This window comes from Phyllobates terribilis, unplaced genomic scaffold (assembly GCF_046119375.1).
Source record: "Phyllobates terribilis strain yellow unplaced genomic scaffold, ASM4611937v1 Scaffold_1__5_contigs__length_1240528914, whole genome shotgun sequence".
Taxonomy (NCBI): Eukaryota; Metazoa; Chordata; class Amphibia; order Anura; family Dendrobatidae; genus Phyllobates; species Phyllobates terribilis.
The window spans coordinates 575,102,977-575,121,842 of record NW_027362761.1 but is presented as its reverse complement, the minus strand read 5'-3'; the positions used below and the strand labels follow the sequence as shown (position 1 = coordinate 575,121,842).

The 18,866-nt window shown below is 40.4% G+C and overlaps 1 protein-coding gene across 3 annotated transcripts in view; it reads left to right on the top strand.

Annotated features, from left to right (window-relative positions):
• Positions 1-18,866, top strand: part of DCC (DCC netrin 1 receptor) — a 1,219,041-nt gene that overhangs the window by 1,065,867 nt on the left and 134,308 nt on the right. For 2 of the 3 annotated variants that reach the window (XM_073681315.1, XM_073681306.1), the window contains exons 16-18: positions 12,248-12,343; positions 17,414-17,652; positions 18,419-18,557. In XM_073681315.1, coding sequence (XP_073537416.1) covers positions 12,248-12,343; positions 17,414-17,652; positions 18,419-18,557 — 474 coding nt within the window. The remainder of the gene's footprint in view (positions 1-12,247; positions 12,344-17,413; positions 17,653-18,418; positions 18,558-18,866) is intronic. The other variant, XM_073681325.1, reaches the window with a different exon arrangement.

Sequence of the window (18,866 nt, the reverse complement as noted above, 5' to 3'; positions counted from 1 at the left end):
AATTTATAACAGGCAGAATAGAGCTTCACACATAGATTAGATAGATAGAAACATGTCAGTCACATATATATGAAGTACAGTGATAGTGTTGGTTACTGTACTTGTCATTTAGTATTAAAATAAAGGATTTATTATTAAAAAAAATTGGCGTGGGGTTCCCCTTAATTTTAGTCTCTAGCGGAGGTTAAGCAGACGGCTGGGGCAGATGTTTGAAGCCTGGGAAGGGGGTAATACCCACGGAGCTTCCCAGGCTACTAATATCAGCCCCCAGCTGAATACATAGCCTTTACTAGCTATTAAAATGGGGGACACCCCAAAAAAAATGACGTGGGGTCCCCCCTAATTTAATAGCTAGCAAAGGCTAGGCAGACAGCTGGGGGCTGATATTAATAGCCCAGGAAGGGAGCCATGAATATTGGCCCCCTCCCAGGCTAGAAACACCAGCCGTCAGCCGCCCCAGAAATGGCGCATTCATAGGATGCGCCAATTCTGGCACTTAGCCTCGCTCTTCCACGCTGCCCTGGTGCGGTGGCAGGGGGTAATAGGGTTGGGGTTGATGTCAGCTTATAATGCCAGCTGACATCAAGCCCAGGTTAGTAATGGAGAGGCGTCTATAAGATCCCCCCATTACTAACCCCATAGTCAAAGTTAAAAAAAACACAAACACCCAGAATAAAGTCCTTTAATTGAAATAAAGACACAATCCTTTATTGTTCTAAATTAAACCATACTTACCGTCACGCCCATTCCAGCTGAAGCCAACGATCTCCTGCAATAAAAGAAAAATAATAAAGCAACCTCATCCTTACCTTTCCATGGTTCCCACGACAGCTTCAGCTCTGCTACATCGAGATGACAGGCTGGACCGCAGCAGAACGCTGCCATCCAGCCTCTCATCCCGCAGACACTGAGAAGCGCAGGCTTGCTTGCGCTGCTCAGCGTCTCTCTGTGACGAAATCCAGATGAGCCGAGTTCATGTCCAATGAACTCGGCTCACCTCATGCACGTCACTGACAGCGTGGGAAAATTCTCACGCTGAAGCGGTGAGTGCAGGAGAATTCTCCCACGCTGTCAGTGACGTGCATAAGGTGAGCTCATGTCCAATGAACTCAGCTCACCTCCTGCACGTCACTGACAGCGTGGGAGAATTCTCCTGCACTCAGCGCTTCAGCGTGAGAATTCTCCCACGCTGAAGCGCTGAGTGCAGGAGAATTTTCCCACGCTGTCAGTGACGTGCATAAGGTGAGCTCATGTCCAATGAACTCAGCTCACCTCCTGCACGTCACTGACAGCGTGGGAGAATTCTCCTGCACTCAGCGCTTCAGTGTGAGAATTCTCCCACGCTGAAGCGCTGAGTGCAGGAGAATTTTCCCACGCTGTCAGTGACGTGCATGAGGTGAGCCGAGTTCATTGGACATTAACTCGGCTCATCTGGATGCCCTCACAGAGAGACACTGTGGAGCGCAAGCAAGCCTGCGCATCTCAGTGTCTGCGGGATGAGAGGCTGGATGGCAGCGTTCTGCTGCGGTCCAGCCTGTCATCTCGATGTAGCAGAGCTGAAGCTGTCATGGGAACCATGGAAAGGTAAGGATGATGTTGCTTTATTATTTTTCTTTTATTTCAGGAGATCGTTGGCTTCAGCTGGAATGGGCGTGATGGTAAGTATGGTTTAATTTAGAACAATAAAGAATTGTGTGTTTATTTCAATTAAAGGACTTTTTTCTGGGTGTTGTGTTTTTTTTAAATACTTTACTAGAAATTCATGGTGGTCATGTCTAATATTGGCGTGACCCCATGAATTTCGGGCTTAGGGCCAGCTGATAATGCCAAGCTGGCCCTAACCCCTTTATTACCCAGTGAGCCACCGCATCAGGGCCCTGGATGAGTTGGGTACAGCGCCAGAAGATGGCGCTTCTATGAACGCGCCATTTTCCGGGGTGGCTGCGGACTGCAATTTGCAGCGGGGGTGGCCCAGAAAGCTTGGGCCTCCCTGCGCTGCGGATTCCAGCCCCCAGCTGCCTAGTTGTACCTGGCTGGACACAAAAACAGGGCGAAGCCCCACGTCAATTTTCTTTAAATTATTTCATGAAATAATTAAGAAAAAAAGGGCTTCCCTATATTGTTGTGTCCGGCCAGGTACAAATAGGCAGCTGGTGGTTGGGGGCAGCCCGTTCCTGCCTGCTGTACCTGGCTGGACACAAATATAGTGCGAAGCCCCACGTCAATTTTTTTTAAATTATTTCATGAATTTCCTGAAATAATTTAAAAAAATTGAAGTGGGGCTTCGCACTATATTTGTGTCCAGCCAGGTACAGCAGGCAGGAACGGGCTGCCCCCATCCACCAGCTGCCTATTTGTACCTGGCCGGACACAACAATATAGGGAAGTCCTTTTTTTCTTAATTATTTCATGAATTTCATGAAATAATTAAAAAAAATTGAAGTGGGGCTTCGCACTATATTTGTGTCCAGCCAGGTACAGCAGGCAGGAACGGGCTGCCCCCAACCACCAGCTGCCTATTTGTACCTGGCCGGACACAACAATATAGGGAAGGCCTTTTTTTCTTAATTATTTCATGAATTTCATGAAATAATTAAAAAAAAAGTACGTGGGGCTTCGCCCTATTTTTGTGTCCAGCCAGGTACAACTAGGCAGCTGGGGGCTGGAATCTGCAGCGCAGGGAGGCCCAAGCTTTCTGGGCCCCCCCCGCTACAAATTGCAGTCCGCAGCCACCCCGGAAAATGGCGCGTTCATAGAAGCGCCATCTTCTGGCGCTGTACCCAACTCATCCAGGGCCCTGGTGCGGTGGCTCACTGGGTAATAAAGGGGTTAGGGCCAGCTTGGTATTATCAGCTGGCCCCAAGCCCAAAATTCATGGGGTCACGCCAGTATTAGACATGACCGCCATGAATTTCTAGTAAAGTATTTAAAAAAAACACAACACCCAGAATAAAGTCCTTTAATTGAAATAAAGACACAATTCTTTATTGTTCTAAATTAAACCATACTTACCATCACACCCATTCCAGCTGAAGCCAACGATCTCCTGCAATAAAAGAAAAATAATAAACCAACCTCATCCTTACCTTTCCATGGTTCCCACGACAGCTTCAGCTCTGCTACATCGAGATGACTGGCTGGACCGCAGCAGAACGCTGCCATCCAGTCTGTCATCCCGCAGACACTGAGAAGCGCAGGCATGCTTGCGCTCCTCACTGTCTCGCTGTGACGGCATCCAGATGAGCCGAGGTCATGTCCAATGAACTCGGCTCACCTCATGCACGTCACTGACAGCGTGGGAAAATTCTCACGCTGAAGTGCTGAGTGCAGGAGAATTCTCCCACGCTGTCAGTGACGTGCATGAGGTGAGCCGAGTTCATTGGACATGAACTCGGCTCATCTGGATGTCGTCACAGAGAGACGCTGAGCAGCGCAAGCAAGCCTGCGCTTCTCAGTGTCTGCGGGATGAGAGGCTGGATGGCAGCGTTCTGTTGCGGTCCAGCCTGTCATCTCGATGTAGCAGAGCTGAAGCTGTCGTGGGAACCATGGAAAGGTAAGGATGAGGTTGCTTTATTATTTTTCTTTTATTGCAGGAGATCGTTGGCTTCAGCTGGAATGGGCGTGATGGTAAGTATGGTTTAATTTAGAACAATAAAGGATTGTGTCTTTATTTCAATTAAAGGACTTTATTCTGGGTGTTTGTGTTTTTTTTAACTTTGACTATGGGGTTAGTAATGGGGGTGTCTTATAGACGCCTCTCCATTACTAACCTGGGCTTGATGTCAGCTGGCATTATAAGCTGACATCAACCCCAACCCTATTACCCCCTGCCACCGCACCAGGGCAGCGTGGAAGAGCGAGGCTAAGTGCCAGAATTGGCGCATCCTATGAATGCGCCATTTCTGGGGCGGTTGACGGCTGGTGTTTCTAGCCTGGGAGGGGGCCAATATTCATGGCTCCCTTCCTGGGCTATTAATATCAGCCCCCAGCTGTCTGCCTAGCCTTTGCTAGCTATTAAATTAGGGGGGACCCCACGTCATTTTTTTGGGGGGGTCCCCCATTTTAATAGCTAGTAAAGGCTATGTATTCAGCTGGGGGCTGATATTAGTAGCCTGGGAAGCTCCGTGGGTATTACCCCCTTCCTAGGCTTCAAACATCTGCCCCAGCCGTCTGCTTAACCTCCGCTAGAGCCTAAAATTAAGGGGAACCCCACGCCAATTTTTTTAATAATAAATCCTTTATTTTAATACTAAATGACAAGTACAGTAACCAACACTATCACTGTACTTCATATATATGTGACTGACATGTTTCTATCTATCTAATCTATGTGTGATGCTCTATCTTTCTGTTCTAAATTGTCGGGTACCGCTGCTGAATTGCCGGCCGGCTTTTTTAAAGAGACGGTGCATGAAAACACTATTATTTTTTTAAATAAATCCTTTACACTAAATGACAAGTACAGTAAGCAACACTATCACTGTACTTATTATATATGTGACTGACATGTTTCTATCTATCTAATCTATGTGTGAAGCTCTATTCTTTCTGTTCTAAATTGTCGGGTACAGATGCTGAATTGCCGGCCGGCTTTTTTAAAGAGACAGTGCATGAAAACACTAATATTTTTTTTAATAAATCCTTTACACTAAATGACAAGTGCAGTAACCAACACTGTCACTGTGCTTCTTATATGTGTGACTGACATGTTTCTATCTATCTAATCTATGTGTGATGCTCTATTCCTTCTTGTCTAAATTGTCGGGTACCGGTGTATGCTGCTGCTGAATTTGCCGGCCGGCTTTTTTAAAGAGAGTGTCTTCTGAGCAGTTTGTCAGCTTTTGGACACCTTTGCAGGTGTTTTCTATGTGTTTCTATGTGTTTTTGTTTGCCTGCCATTGGTTTTAACGGTGTTCGACGGTGTTCTAAGGTGTTCGACGAACAGTTCGACGAACAGTTCCTCGAACATCCCGGTGTTCGACGAACCGAACCGAACCCGAACACTACGGGGGTGGCTCAACACTATAAGTAATACATACCATTGGCTTACTAAAACCCAAAAAATCTCTATAGAAGTCTATGAAACTCATAGGGACATACAGATGTGTCCTTCACCTTCCATCTTGGCTCAATGTATCCTGAATTGAGTGGGGTAAGATAGCTATCTTTGGAAAAGAAATTATTTTTTGATATTCTGTCGAGAGATATTTATGCTACGTGTCTTGTCATGGCCACCCAATGGATGTGACAGCTGGTTGAGTAGGTCTCAAAAATGTATTAAACATGTACCATAAGATGTTGGCATTCTTAGCAAAATTCTTAGAAAGCCAGGGGCAGACACATCTGTACCTACTAAAGTTAAGCCAGTTTCCCAAGATTCGATTAGGGCAGATTTAGGGGAGAATTTGATTCATATGATATTAATTTGTAGAAAATGTAATTGGCCAGGAAGGACGTAAAAATAATTATCTTACACTCACCTCTCCCCGGTCGTCCACGTACCTGTCCTACTGCTGCTGGTACTCCGATTGGCATTTCTATCTTCTGTCTTCTATCTTCCATCCGGCAGGGTCTTCCATTGACTAGGTCTCACAACGTCATGGAGGGTACATGCGGTCACGTAGGGTGGAACATATGTTACTGATGTGTGTCACACCCCATGTGACAGTGTCTGGTCTAGTAAATGGGAGACCAGGCCGGAAGGATGATAGAAGATATAGAATAGGAGAGGACATCATAGGAGTATAAAGTTTTTTGTTTTAACTCTTTTTTGGTCCTCTATAGTACTTTAAATTGCCGGCTGCCATTTTTTGGATTCAACCAAAGGTAATCACAATAAATTCAGATGCTGGTGTGATCAGATTTTATTTCCCTCATCTCTGGTACCTACCAGGCGCATGTAATGGCAGCAAAAAATATACAGGTCCTTGGACACTATGCGAAATCTATAACAGGGCCAACAAAACTCCATATGTCATTTATAGCACATGCTTTTTTATATGGCACAAGGGCTTTTAGGCTCTATGCGGGCACCAGGGTCCAGGTCTGACTACTATCATGGAACCCTCTATAGTTAAGAGTCTTTTTGCCAGTAGTGGGTTTTGCAAAGTGGGGGACCTTATCTTTCCCTTTTGTGTTTATTCCTAACTGAAAAAGTCAAATTTGGTCAAGGTTTCCTATAATATCCTTAGAAATATGAGCAGTGAGGTAATGGCAGATAATATTGGCCTCTATGATGAAAAATATGACCCCACCAATAAGAAGTCTTGGCCCAGGGCACAGTTCTGTTTTACCATAAAGTTCCTCCTACTCACTGGAAAACTTCAGAGGCTCTATATGAAAGCCATCGACTAATGATGACACATTGATTTTTTGAAGTGGTTGTTGGTGAATTGTTTAGTCTAAGTTAATAAATGTGGTTCCTTTTTCCAGACCTAAGTTAATTAACCAGGGTATGGAGCAGTTACAAAGAACAAAGCTCTTAGACTTTTTCTCTCTGGAGGGCTCAGCACAATTGATTTGTATGGACATCATGTAATACTTCATTTCTCCTGTGGTGGAGCTGCAGAAAAACTGAGCAGCTGCAGTTGGATTTCTTTGCGGATTACAGCAGCTTTTCAGAGGTTTAGGCAGTGAAAAAAGATTCAAACTATGTTACGCTTTGAAAAATTTTTTTAAAAAAATATTCACATCTCCAAACTGCTATTTTTATATTTCTACACATCTTTAATGTTAAAAGTTACTTTTTTCTAAGACTCATACATCAGACTCTTGTCATGATGAGGCGTTTAGCTTCAGCTTAGGTTCTGATTGTGAAAAAATTATTTTTCTTTCCCGGTAATGTATGCAGCGGCGGCTCGAGTGAAAACAAGTCATACATCTCTTACAATTTAACAAGACAAGAACAAAAACAATGTGTATTAGAGAGAAGAACCCCAAAGCATTGTTTATGTATGAAGTTCTCTATTATCAAAAGTTTACACTGCAGTTAACAGACTGATGGGAATTTGTATTTCCAAATGCTCACAGGAATTGAATTAGCATAAAAAAAAATTGGTTGAAGTCCTTCTAATTTGAGTATTTAAAGAAAATTACCGGATGGTAAAATAACATAAAAAATATAATAAGGGTATGTGCCCACGTAGCGTTTTACAAGCGTATATGCTGCGGAATTTCCGCAGCGTAAACGCTTGGGAAACGCTTGGTAATCCGCCCCCCATGGTCCCCAATGACAAGCCGCAATGTCAATGACCATGCTGCGGAATTTTCCGCAGCATTCATGCTGCGCTCAAAAATCCGAAGCATGTCCATTAATTTTGCGGACACGCAGCGTAAACACCACCATTGACTTGCATTGAAACGCATAATATCCGTGTCAGTACATTTGTACACACGGATATTATGCGTTTCTATGTGCGGATGGTACCCGGGTGTGGAGGAGAGGAGACTCTCATCCAGACCCGGGTACCATAGAAACTGCAAAAAATAAATTTTTAAATAAAGTTTATACTCACCTTCTGATGTCCTCCCGGTGTTTTGTCTGCTCCGTCCGCTCTCTTGCAATGCTCCTGCTGTTGTGAAGGACCTGCCATGACGTCACTGAGTCATGTGACCCATCACATGGCTCAATGACGTCACCGCAGGTCCTTCACACCACCGCGAGCCACCCAACACACCGGACGCGGTTTGTTTATTTTTTTATTTTTTAACATTTTATTCTTTTTTTTTTTTAACTAACTTGGTCACACTACTATAAATCCATGCCGGTTGCATGGATTTATATAGTGTGAACAAGTTGTCAAGCACTTTTCCAAGTGATGCTAAAATCGCTTGGAAATGCGCTTGATAACCCGCATGCAGAAATGCTGCAAAAACGCTTGACAAACGCTACTACCTGGCGGGAAAAACGCATGTAAAAAGCGCTTGCGTTTTTCCTGCCAGGGAGAAGCGTAAAAAATATGCAGCATTTCTGCATCGTGGGCACATAGCCTAATACTACTATTACTTAGGAAAAAACAAGGGTAGAGGTGTTGAGGTTTTTAACTTTTATGAACTTTTAACTCCATTCAATAAACTTACAGTTTTTATCCAGTTGGTTGTGCCGGAAACTATCCTTGTTCTTTCCTTTGTCAGCTACAATCACCAGCAGGTACGGCACCCACTGGTTTCTAATTACAGCAATGGATCCATCTATACTACCAGCGTGAATTATTCCAACCTTCCCCCTCTCCCCTACCTCCCCCTTACTACCTCTACTACTGCTAATGATAATAATAAAAATGATGAAACATATAACATATAAAAGCAATAAAAAATTACAATTAAAAATATAATATCTAACACAAAGACTGAATGATTGAGATTGGAGTTTTCTCTGATCCCAGGTGGGGATTGTCAATCACAAGTGATCACATGGTGTCACGGGTGTATCAAGTTTGACAATCAGTCGTTCTGGATCCGGCTGTACAGGGTCGCTGCGCTTTGCAGACACCTTCTTGATCCTTTCATCTCTGTAGTGTAGTGGTATCCTTCTCTCGCTAGGACCCAGCAGTGATCTCCACCTTCTGCTGATAATCGACACACCCTTGCTTGATATTTAAAAACCGTCAGAGTCTCCAGAGAGTCGTCGGTGATAGAACTATTTTCCCCAGCTCAGGCCTGGAGTTCTAGCAGTCTACTAGTTTCTTTTTGGAGTTTCTTGGTAGATTGTTGTCGTCTACTCTCTAGTGTCTTCTCAAAGCTAAGTGTATACCCTTGTCTGTTTTTCTTATTTGTCTTTAGTTGCAGTGGGGGCTGACTAGTGCTGTCCCCTTCCCCTCCCTACCTAGGGCCTAGTTCTAGGATGAGTTAGGGATTAGATACCCTGCTCGGTGATAGGTGCAGAACCTATTTAGGGATGGTAGGAGAGTTAGGGCATTGTAAGATCTGCCTAGGGGCTCCACTCTCCCTTTCCCTAGTTGTTGGGCTTCCCTCCTTTTCCCATCGTCGTACAATTGGTCCTTCCCTTACCTAGCGTGACACATGGGCACAATTATATGTCAGTGTGTTGGAAATTAACTACAGACTTCTTCTGTCACATTTTTACATCCCAAGATGGAAAAGAGTTAATGAGGTTTGTCATAGAGATGTGTTCTTTTTGAAGCACAAGTAGAGTACAAGTGACTGTGTGATAAGTTCAAAGCAATGAGCTCTGGAAGAACAAGGTCTTACACTTGAGAAATATAATGCATGGATCGTTTCTTACGTTGATTGCCTCTCTACAATCTGAATAATTCTTTAATCTATAAAAAAATATACATTTTCATAACGGACGATTATGTTATATCAAAACAAAGGCACTAAATGAACATCGTATCCGACGATCCTTCACATCAAGTTCATATTGTTGATACATTCATTTAGCAATGGTCCTAATGATATTCACAATGAGCTAATCAGTTATTCAGTAATCTCCTAGGAAGGTCTTAACAATTAAACCTCTTCAGAACTGGATGGAAAGTCAACCGCAATGCATTATGGGTCCACTGGGCAATGGAGAGATTAATAGTAATTATGGTGCTCTGCAACAAAGCATAACTGAGGCAAGATACGGTCATTATCATTGGGTTATGAACCAGAAAATCAGCATCCGTATAACACGTATGTGACATTTGTAAAGTCAATCATTGTCTCTTATTCCCTCTTTAGCTTAGGTTTTATGAGGCTGTTTGTATGTCCCAATACACAGAGCCATGAGCAGAAGATTGCAACATTTTTTTAACATGAATATTTATCCATTTCTTCATGGAAATTATGAGACCAACTTCTACAGATATTATAACCCAGCTATAATAATTTAATGCACAACAGTCAACAATCATCAAGTCAAAGACCATATATGACTATATTATGTATAGGTAGGACAAAGATATAGAAATAACAAATAGAAAATTATAAGGTTTATGTATGACCATTTTTTTATGAATCAACACCTGCATACCCATTTATTGCTCTACTTCAATGTACATTGTTAGCTGTTATGTGTAGGTTCCCCTCTCCTGTATCTTGTCACCTCATATGGGCAGGGTCCTCTCTCCTGTAGAGTGCCAGCTCTTTTGGGCAGGGTCCTCTCTCCTGTAGAGTGTCAGGTCTTATGGGCAGGGTCCTCTCTCCTGTAGAGTGTCAGTTCTTATGGGCAGGGTCCTCTCTCCTGTAGAGTGTCAGCTCTTATGGGGAGGGTCGTAGCTCCTGTAGAGTGTCAGCTCTTATGTGCAAGGTCCTCTCTCCTGTAGAGTGTCAGCTCTTATGGGCAGGGTCCTCTCTTCTGTAGAGTGTCAGCTCATATGTGCAGGGTCATCTCTCCTGTAGAGTGTCAGCTCTTATGTGCAGGGTCCTCTCTCCTAAAGAGTGTCAGCTCTTATGGACAGAGTCCTCTCTCCTGTAGAGTGTCAGCGCTTATGGGCAGAGTCCTCTCTCCAGTAGAGTGTCAGCTCTTATGAGCAAGGTCTTCTCTCCTGTAGAGTGTCAGCTCTTATGTGCAGGGTCCTCTCTCCTGTAGAGTGTCAGCTGTTATGGGGAGGGTCCTCTCTCCTTTAGAGTGTCAGCTCTTATGGGCAGGGTCCTCTCTCCTCTAGAGTGTCAGCTCTTATGTGCAGGGTCCTCGCTCCTGTAGAGTGTCAGCTCTTATGAGCAGGATTCTCTCTCCTGTAGAGTGTCAGGTCAGCTCTTATGGGCAGGGTCGCCTCTCCTGTAGAGTGTCAGCTCTTATGGGCAAGGTCCCCACTCCTGTAGAGTGTCAGCTCTTATGTGCAGGGTCCTCTCTCCTTTAAAGTGTCAGATCTTATGAGCAGGGTCCTCTTTCCTGTAGAGTGTCTGCTCTTATGGGCAGTATCCTCTCTCTTGTAGAGTGTCAGCTCTTATGGACATGGTCCTTTCTCCTGTAGAGTGTTAGCTCTTATGGGCACGGTCCTCTCTCCTGTAAAGTGTCAGCTCTTATGGGCAGGGTTCTCTCTCCTGTAGAGTGTCAGCTCGTATATGTGAGTCCTCTCTCCTGTAGAGTGTTAGCTCTTATGTGCAGGGTCCTCTCTCCTGTAGAGTGTCAGCTCTTATGTGCAGGGTCCTCTCTCCTGTAGAGTGTCAACTCTTATGTGCAGGGTCCTCTCTCCTGTAGAGTGTCAGTTCTTATGGGCAGGGTCCTCTCTCCTGTAGAGTTTCAGCTCTTATGGGCAGGGTCCTCTCTCCTGTAGAGTGTCAGTTCTTATGGGCAGGGTCCTCTCTCCTGTAGAGTGTCAGCTCTTATGTGCAGGGTCCTCTCTCCTATAGAGTGTCAGCTCTTATGGGCAAGGTCCTCTCTCCTGTAGAGTGTCAGCTCTTATAGGCAGGGTCCTCTCTCCTGTAGAGTGTCAGCTTTTATGTGCAGGGTCCTCTCTTCTGTAGAGTGTAAACTCTCATGGGCCTTTTTTCCTATTTGTTTTTAATATTTATCATTTTTCTTCCCTGATGGTAAAGCTTTTGAAATATGTTATCACTATATAAAGAAACATTATTTTATTATCTAAATTAGAAGTAGTAGTTTTTTCTCATTTTCTAGGACGGCCCAAGCTGTGAACATAAGTCCACTTTTTCCCACCTCCATAATTGCTTAATCTCCATCACAGTAAGAATATACACAGACTTTGTCGCCATTTATTTATATATGTACATGTGTCTGAAATAGCAATATGTGAACACTGACTGTCTCTACCTGTGAACCTATGTGCTCCAGATTCTCATAGTTTAATCTGCAGATTATTGACCTTTGCAGAATCTGCTTGTTCAATTCCAAGTGCCTTGTAACACCAGCATTAAGAGGTGTATTTTGAAGATTATCTTCTTCTTAGCAATAACATCCTTACGCAGGAATTCAGTAGGGGATAACTTCTTCCTCGCTCAATGGCTGCCATTTTTAATACCAATATCTACTCCTAATCCATTCTACTTAAAAGGCATTAATAATGACGTACAAGAAAAATTGACACAAGAAAAAAACACAGGATTAATGGACACAGTGTTTTACAATAAAATACAATTTTCTGCTTTGACGTGAAAAGTTATGTTGGAGTACTTAGCGTCAGTAAGCTGCAATAAAGGTTAATATAAAAAAAAGTAAATATTGTTATTACTTCTTTACTTTAAACTTAGATAAAAAACAAACAATATTTGTAAGTACTTTACTTTGTCATCCATATCATTTCACCTTTTTTTTAATGTGTTTTTTTTTTTTTTGCAGAACCAAGCTCCCATTATGTAATTTCGCTGAAAGCTTTTAATAACGCTGGAGAAGGGGTCCCTCTATATGAAAGTGCCACAACTCGATCTCAAACTGGTAGGTTGAAAAAACAAAAAAAAGCTTTTTTCTTTGATGTGGTTTCGTATGTTATTCTTTTCCAGGAGTTTATAATTGCATAAAATGAATGGGAGCATGAATAGAAATTAGGCAATATGGCTTAATGTGTTATAATTATTGTTCGTTAATGCGCTGCACTTAACACAGAAAAATACAGATTTTTTTTTTTCAAGGAAAACAGAATAATAGCCCATTTAATACACATACTGTATGGATCAACACAAACAACAAGCTCTTAAAGCAGACTCCGTGAAATATGTTCCGTGACTGTATAATGTATTGCAATTTTTACAGAAAAATGCATTGGTGTTTTCTATCAATTAAAAGTTTATCTATAAATTAAATTTATAGATAAACTTTTAAACTTTTATAAATTTAAATTTATATTATAAATTTCCCCCAAATTCTAATTAAAAAATAATTCTTCAGGTTTTATTTTTGTTTTTTTTAATGTCCAGTAGTCATTGATTGCATTGAAAAATACAATCACCCAGATTATATTGAAGTATTCTTTTTAATGAGAATTTTTCCTTTGAAACTTAACTAAATACAATTCATTGAGGTTTCCTATCAATTAAGAGAAGTTTATGCAGAAATTATAAGAAACAACAATTTTCCCCAAATTCTAATTTTGGAATTAAATAAAAATTGAAATTTAAAAATAATTCTTCAGTTTTTATTTTCTATTTTTGACTGCCCAGTAGTTATTGATAGCATTAAAAAATACAATCACCCACAATTAAATAGACATATTTTACTTAATGATAATTTTTCCCTCTGAACCCTAACTAAATCCAATGCATTTGTGTTTTCTATTAATTAAATCAAGTTTATGCCGAAATTATAAGAAGCAACAATTTCCACCAAATTCTAATTTTGGAATTAAATAAAAATTCAAATTTGAAAATATTCCAGTAATTAGTCCAGTAATTATTGATTGAATTTAAAAAATATACCGGTAATCACCCAAATTAAAAACACATATTTTATTTAATTATAATTTTACCCTCTGAACCCTAACTAAATCCAATATATTAGTGTTTTCTATCAATTAATAGAAGTTTATGAATGAATTATAAAAAGCAATAATTTTCCCTAGATTATAATTTTGGGATAAAATGAAAATTTAAATAAATCTTTTTTAAAACTTTTTATACTGTCCCAATGTTCCAAATTTAATAGACATATTCTATCTAATGATTTTCTTTTTCATCATGGCCCTACCAAAATTCAGTAGATATTATCATATAATATAGTATTACTATAATGTAAGCAATACATATTTTTTTTCTTTTTTAGGTTTTATTTTTTGGGGGTAATCTAAGATAATTTCACTGTATGTGTTCACGCTCTGTGACTTTATTTGATGAAATATTCTCACGATGTTCCTCTCTAATATGAGCTGTATGTCATTGAGAGCACAAAAGTCTGAAAACATACAGCACCCCAAAAGGGAACCCCATAGAATAGTCCAATCAAATTCAATCTCAAAGATCAGAAAGGAAAAACAAATCTTAATTAAATAGATTTTCTTATGAAATATTCCCAAAAGAAATAGTCCACGGAGCTATGCATTTCATTTCATTTGTCCACTGTCCCATCATCTTGGCTGAATCAATATGTAATTTCTATTTCATTGTAAAATATTATAATATATATCACTTGTTTTCTAAAAAACTATTTTGCTACGAAATATTCTGGAGTGAAAATCAATACAGATAACATCACTGGCTCTGTGTGATAAACGAGACCGGGCTGGCTAAGTAAAATGGAATATTTTATTTGGTCTCTAAAGTGTTCGATGTGTTAGCTTTTTATTCATTATTTTTATAGTATTTTGATATTTTTTCACTATTTTTCTTTTTAATTTAAACACATATATTACGACACATAGAATAAGTTCATCCTTAGTCATTAAGAGTCTCACCCTTCCAAATGGAACGTCTACTTGTCATTAATTCCTAATCGATGGAGGTCTTGGAGATACCTCTCTTTGGTTTTAGGTATTACTGAGGACTCCAGACTCTATGATTTATGCTACAATAACAGGAGAATATCTATTCATTTTGAGTTCACCTTCTGATTACTTTAGTAGAAGGAATTCTTGTACCATCTCTTAAATACAATTGAAACGTTATGTCTAAGACCTGTTTCTGTAGAACTCTACTGGGACATATGGACATCCCTCTTAGGACCCACTTAATGAATCACAGTAGAGAGCACCTTACAAGGAGTAGCTCCTGTTGTTTTGGATTTGGGTGATAGTTCTTGCTGAAGAGATCACTTTCCATTACATAATCAGCTATTTACCAAGGGTGAGCATAGAGAATCATTGGCTCATCCTCTGCTGTTAATAGCATTTGTATCTCCTTAGAACATAGTCTTAAATTTGTACGTATATTGATTTTTTTTTAAACTATCCATACAAATAAGAGTTAGTCAAGATCTGTAAAATTATTAGATTTTTGTGGACATCTTATATAGATGTAATAGAGGATGACTTTTATGAAAGATGAACTCATCTCCTTAAGCCAGAGGAGCAACAATGCAACAGCTCTCACACTTGCAAACCAGGTCCCTCAATGTTTTTCATGGATATCTATTTATTTAAAAGACCATATTTTGCACTGTTTTACCTCTATAGCACTGGCTATGCTCAGATCTCTGAAGTTCTAGCCTTGAATTCATACAAAAGGCTCTAATGTAGAGGCAAAGTGACAAAAGATCTTCTGAGGGTGTCCTGAAAACTGCAGCCCTTCCTTGCTACATGCAGAACCTCAGGGTATCCTTTCGGGAAAAAAGTCATATGAAAATCTCAGGATTTAGATGGAAATCACAAGTTGCCTGCAATATTTAGAAAAACATATGTCATTGACCCGATGAGGTAATGGCTTAGACCTGTCTGGATCTGAAGGCAACGACGTCGCTCAACCTAATCCTGATAACAGTGATGACAGTAGTAACAACAAAATAACAAACAAAGCAAAAAACAAATCAAAGTAAATATATTAATAACATATTCCATAATTCTAACAACATTTGCATCAAAGTCATTCGAAGTGAATTGAATATTCCTAATCATGCTATAGGATTTCTCCAGACCATAGAGGAAAATAAACATACAGTTTAAACATAAATATTGATTCTCACTTGTCCACTTACGAGACCCTCTGCAGCCCTCCATTTGGCCCCCCACAGCCTGCAGTAAAGAGCTTGTCACAGCCCCCCATCTAGTTTATTATTTCTTCTGGTGCACGGCATCCTCTTTGGGTATCTTTATTTTGCAGCAGGGCTACCAGTGCCGAGAACTCTTCTCCCATCATAACACATGTTGTGAAGTCAACACATGTGCTACCCGCTGCCTAGCCAGTGCCTTGGGTGGTGCATGCTATTATGTTGTGTTATCTTGATGTGCATCATTATATCAGAGCTCATCTCAGCACTGGAAGTCTGTCTCAAAGTAAAGATTCCTGAAGAGAACGTTGCATGCACAGAGGAAAGAAGAAGCCACAAAGAGCAGAAAATCAGATGGGGGCTGCAACATTGGACAGTTGAGTGAAGAGGTAAGTATTAATTTTAGTTTTTATTCCCTTTCTCAGACCTCTATAAAAGGGCCAGTCGGCCGCTGTTTTGCTTAAAGGATTTGCTGCTTTGCTTAAAGGGGTTGTCCACTACTTGGACAACCTCGTCTTGATCTAAATGCTTGCCCCCAATAAAATAAAAAAGCCTATACTCACCTCCCTGCTGGTGCCGTTCCAGTGGTGTCAGCACTCGAAGTCCCGGGACTCTCGTGCGGCTGTTGTGACACGTGACCCCGGCGCCCAATCAGCGCTACAGTCACTGTCCCCACTTTTGGACAAATTGAACATGAAGAGGAAGTTTGGGCTGTAGTCGATCTCTGACTTCCTCTTCATGTTCAATTCGACACGAGGCGGGGACAGTGACAGAACATATCACAACAACCGCGTGGGAGCTCCGGGAAGAATGAGTGCTGACATCGCAGGAACAGCCTCAGTATGGGGGGGGTGAGTATAAGCTTTTTTTATTTTATTGGAGCCAAGCGTGGGGTATGAGAAGGATTTTGCACAAGTAATTTGCACAAAGCGAATTGCAAAAAAGAAAAATTGGGACTTGGAGAATCCGAATTTTGTATTCAATTTGAGACAAACTAAATGTGCCTTGATCCAGTTCACAATTCTCTAATAAACATTCAAATAATTTGTTTTAATGAGGACGTAGCTGATAGAAAAACTAAATTTTCCAATCTGAAAACGCTTCCAAAGCAAACAATAAAAAATTATTTAGCTCCATTACAAATTAGTAGTTATATATCGCTATAATGCTTATTGAATTATAATTAAACTTTCAAGGTGTCTGAAATTAATGGTCTCTGCCTACATGCATTTTCATTACGATGTAATTGATTTGTACCCCTATGGAAACATGTATAGAAGTAATCTGTTACAGTGAAGATTTCAAGGACATTTCATAAGTCAATACAAAAGTGTGATTTTCTGCTGCCAACAGCCTCCGGGGAGTCACATTAACTTTTAAGGGATCGGTGTTTTCCCTTCTCGTACAGCTTATATTAATGTAGCGCACAAGGTTTGAGAAAATGTCAGAATTCAGCAAATTGTGTACATTTCTATTTTCGGCATACCTTTTTTTCCAATTGCTCTTTATCCTTATATCATTTTTCGTATAGATTTTTACACTTCATTGTACATTTCTTATATTTTATTTTATGGTAAGAGGACAATATTTCTTAAAATATTTTTTTAAGTTATAAAAATCTACATTTTATATTTTTCGAGTGCAAAAAAAAAAAATGCTGACAACTTAACGCAAAAATATAATTAATTATTATTTCTTTTTCTCTATCTCTCACACCATTTCCCCCCCCTTATCATTATTTTATACTTAACCCGTTGTGTTTTCCTTTGCCATGTAAATATATTTTATTATAATTTTTTTTTTTAAATTTCTGTAATTTTTGTTTTATTTTTTTACTTCCTTAATTTAATGTATTATTTGATGCATGATTACCAGACCCTTTGGATCCCTCAGAAATTGAGTTTTATCCTTTTATTGATGATTTTCCTACCTCAGTCCCAGAAATGTCCACCCCCATGCTCCCACCAGTAGGTGTACAGGCTGTTGCTTTAACGCATGATGCCGTGAGAGTCAGCTGGGCAGATAATTCTGTCCTCAAGAACCAAAAGACGGCTGATGTTCGTTTCTACACGATAAGGTGGAGGACAAGCTATTCATCCAACTCCAAATACAAGGTAGACTAACGAGGGAACATGTTCGAGAAAATGGTCTTAGTGGTTCGTCCGGTTCATTATGAAACAGACTTTTATGCGGGAGGGTGGGCTACAATTTTTGGAAATCATAAATAGCTAGAGTAAAGATTGGCTACAAAAAGACAATGTTTGCTCTGGAGGTCCAAATGGGTCCATATATGATATTGATTTAAATGGACGCCATGGCACTTAGCCATAAATATGTCATTTTTTACATGGTGTAAATGCCTCTTTTCTACCGAATCTGGTCATGTATTTCTTTTGTTCCTGTGCCTTTCCATTCCTGAGATATTGCACCCGTTCTCTAGTCTTTTTAGGCAATGGGGCGTGGCTATCACCTCTACACTATGCGAGTCTTCTTAAAGACCATGCCCTTTTGCCTAAAAAAGAGTAAATTTATATACAGGGAATAGAAGGTCTTATCTCAGGAACAGAGAGGTGCAGGAACAAAAGAAAAACAGCTCTGGATTCTGAAGAACAGTGACATTTACTCCAGGCAAAATTAGATGCTTATGGCAAGTGACAGGTCCTTTTAATTTTCCCTGTGACATTGCTTAAGGAAAATGGACCACTTACTACCACATTCCTATGCAGATCACACCTGATCATTGAGGCCTTCAATAACTAGATCACCTGTGTTTAGCATTTTTTTTTTTTGGGGGGGGGGGGGGGCAATATAAAAAAAAGAGACATACCAAGTCAACCAGCAACCTACACTTTATTTTATATTATTTTCTTTACTTTTCAGTCTGCAGATACAACATCCTTAAGCCATACGGTTACAGGTCTGAAGCCAAACACCATGTATGAGTTTTCAGTGATGGTTACTAAAGGCAGAAGGTCAAGTACATGGAGTATGACGGCTCATGCTACTACTTACGAAACAGGTAATGGTGGAATTATGTGAGGATGATGCAAATGTTGTTATTTTCATTTTCTAGTATCAGTCCTAAAATAAGTTATTACTTCCCCATAATACCTTGCAGCTATCACATTATATGGTCTAGCCCAGACAAGCATTGGGGGCTATTACATGGATTATAAAAGATGAGGGATGGTCATGTAGCACCACTTTAGGCTTTTACATAAGGATATAAAAAGGCCTAAATTTCATTGTGATGTACTACTGCCTTGCTGAAACACAATGAAAATGACAGTGCTAGTCTCACTCTGTGAATAATAATTCAGAGTCAAGT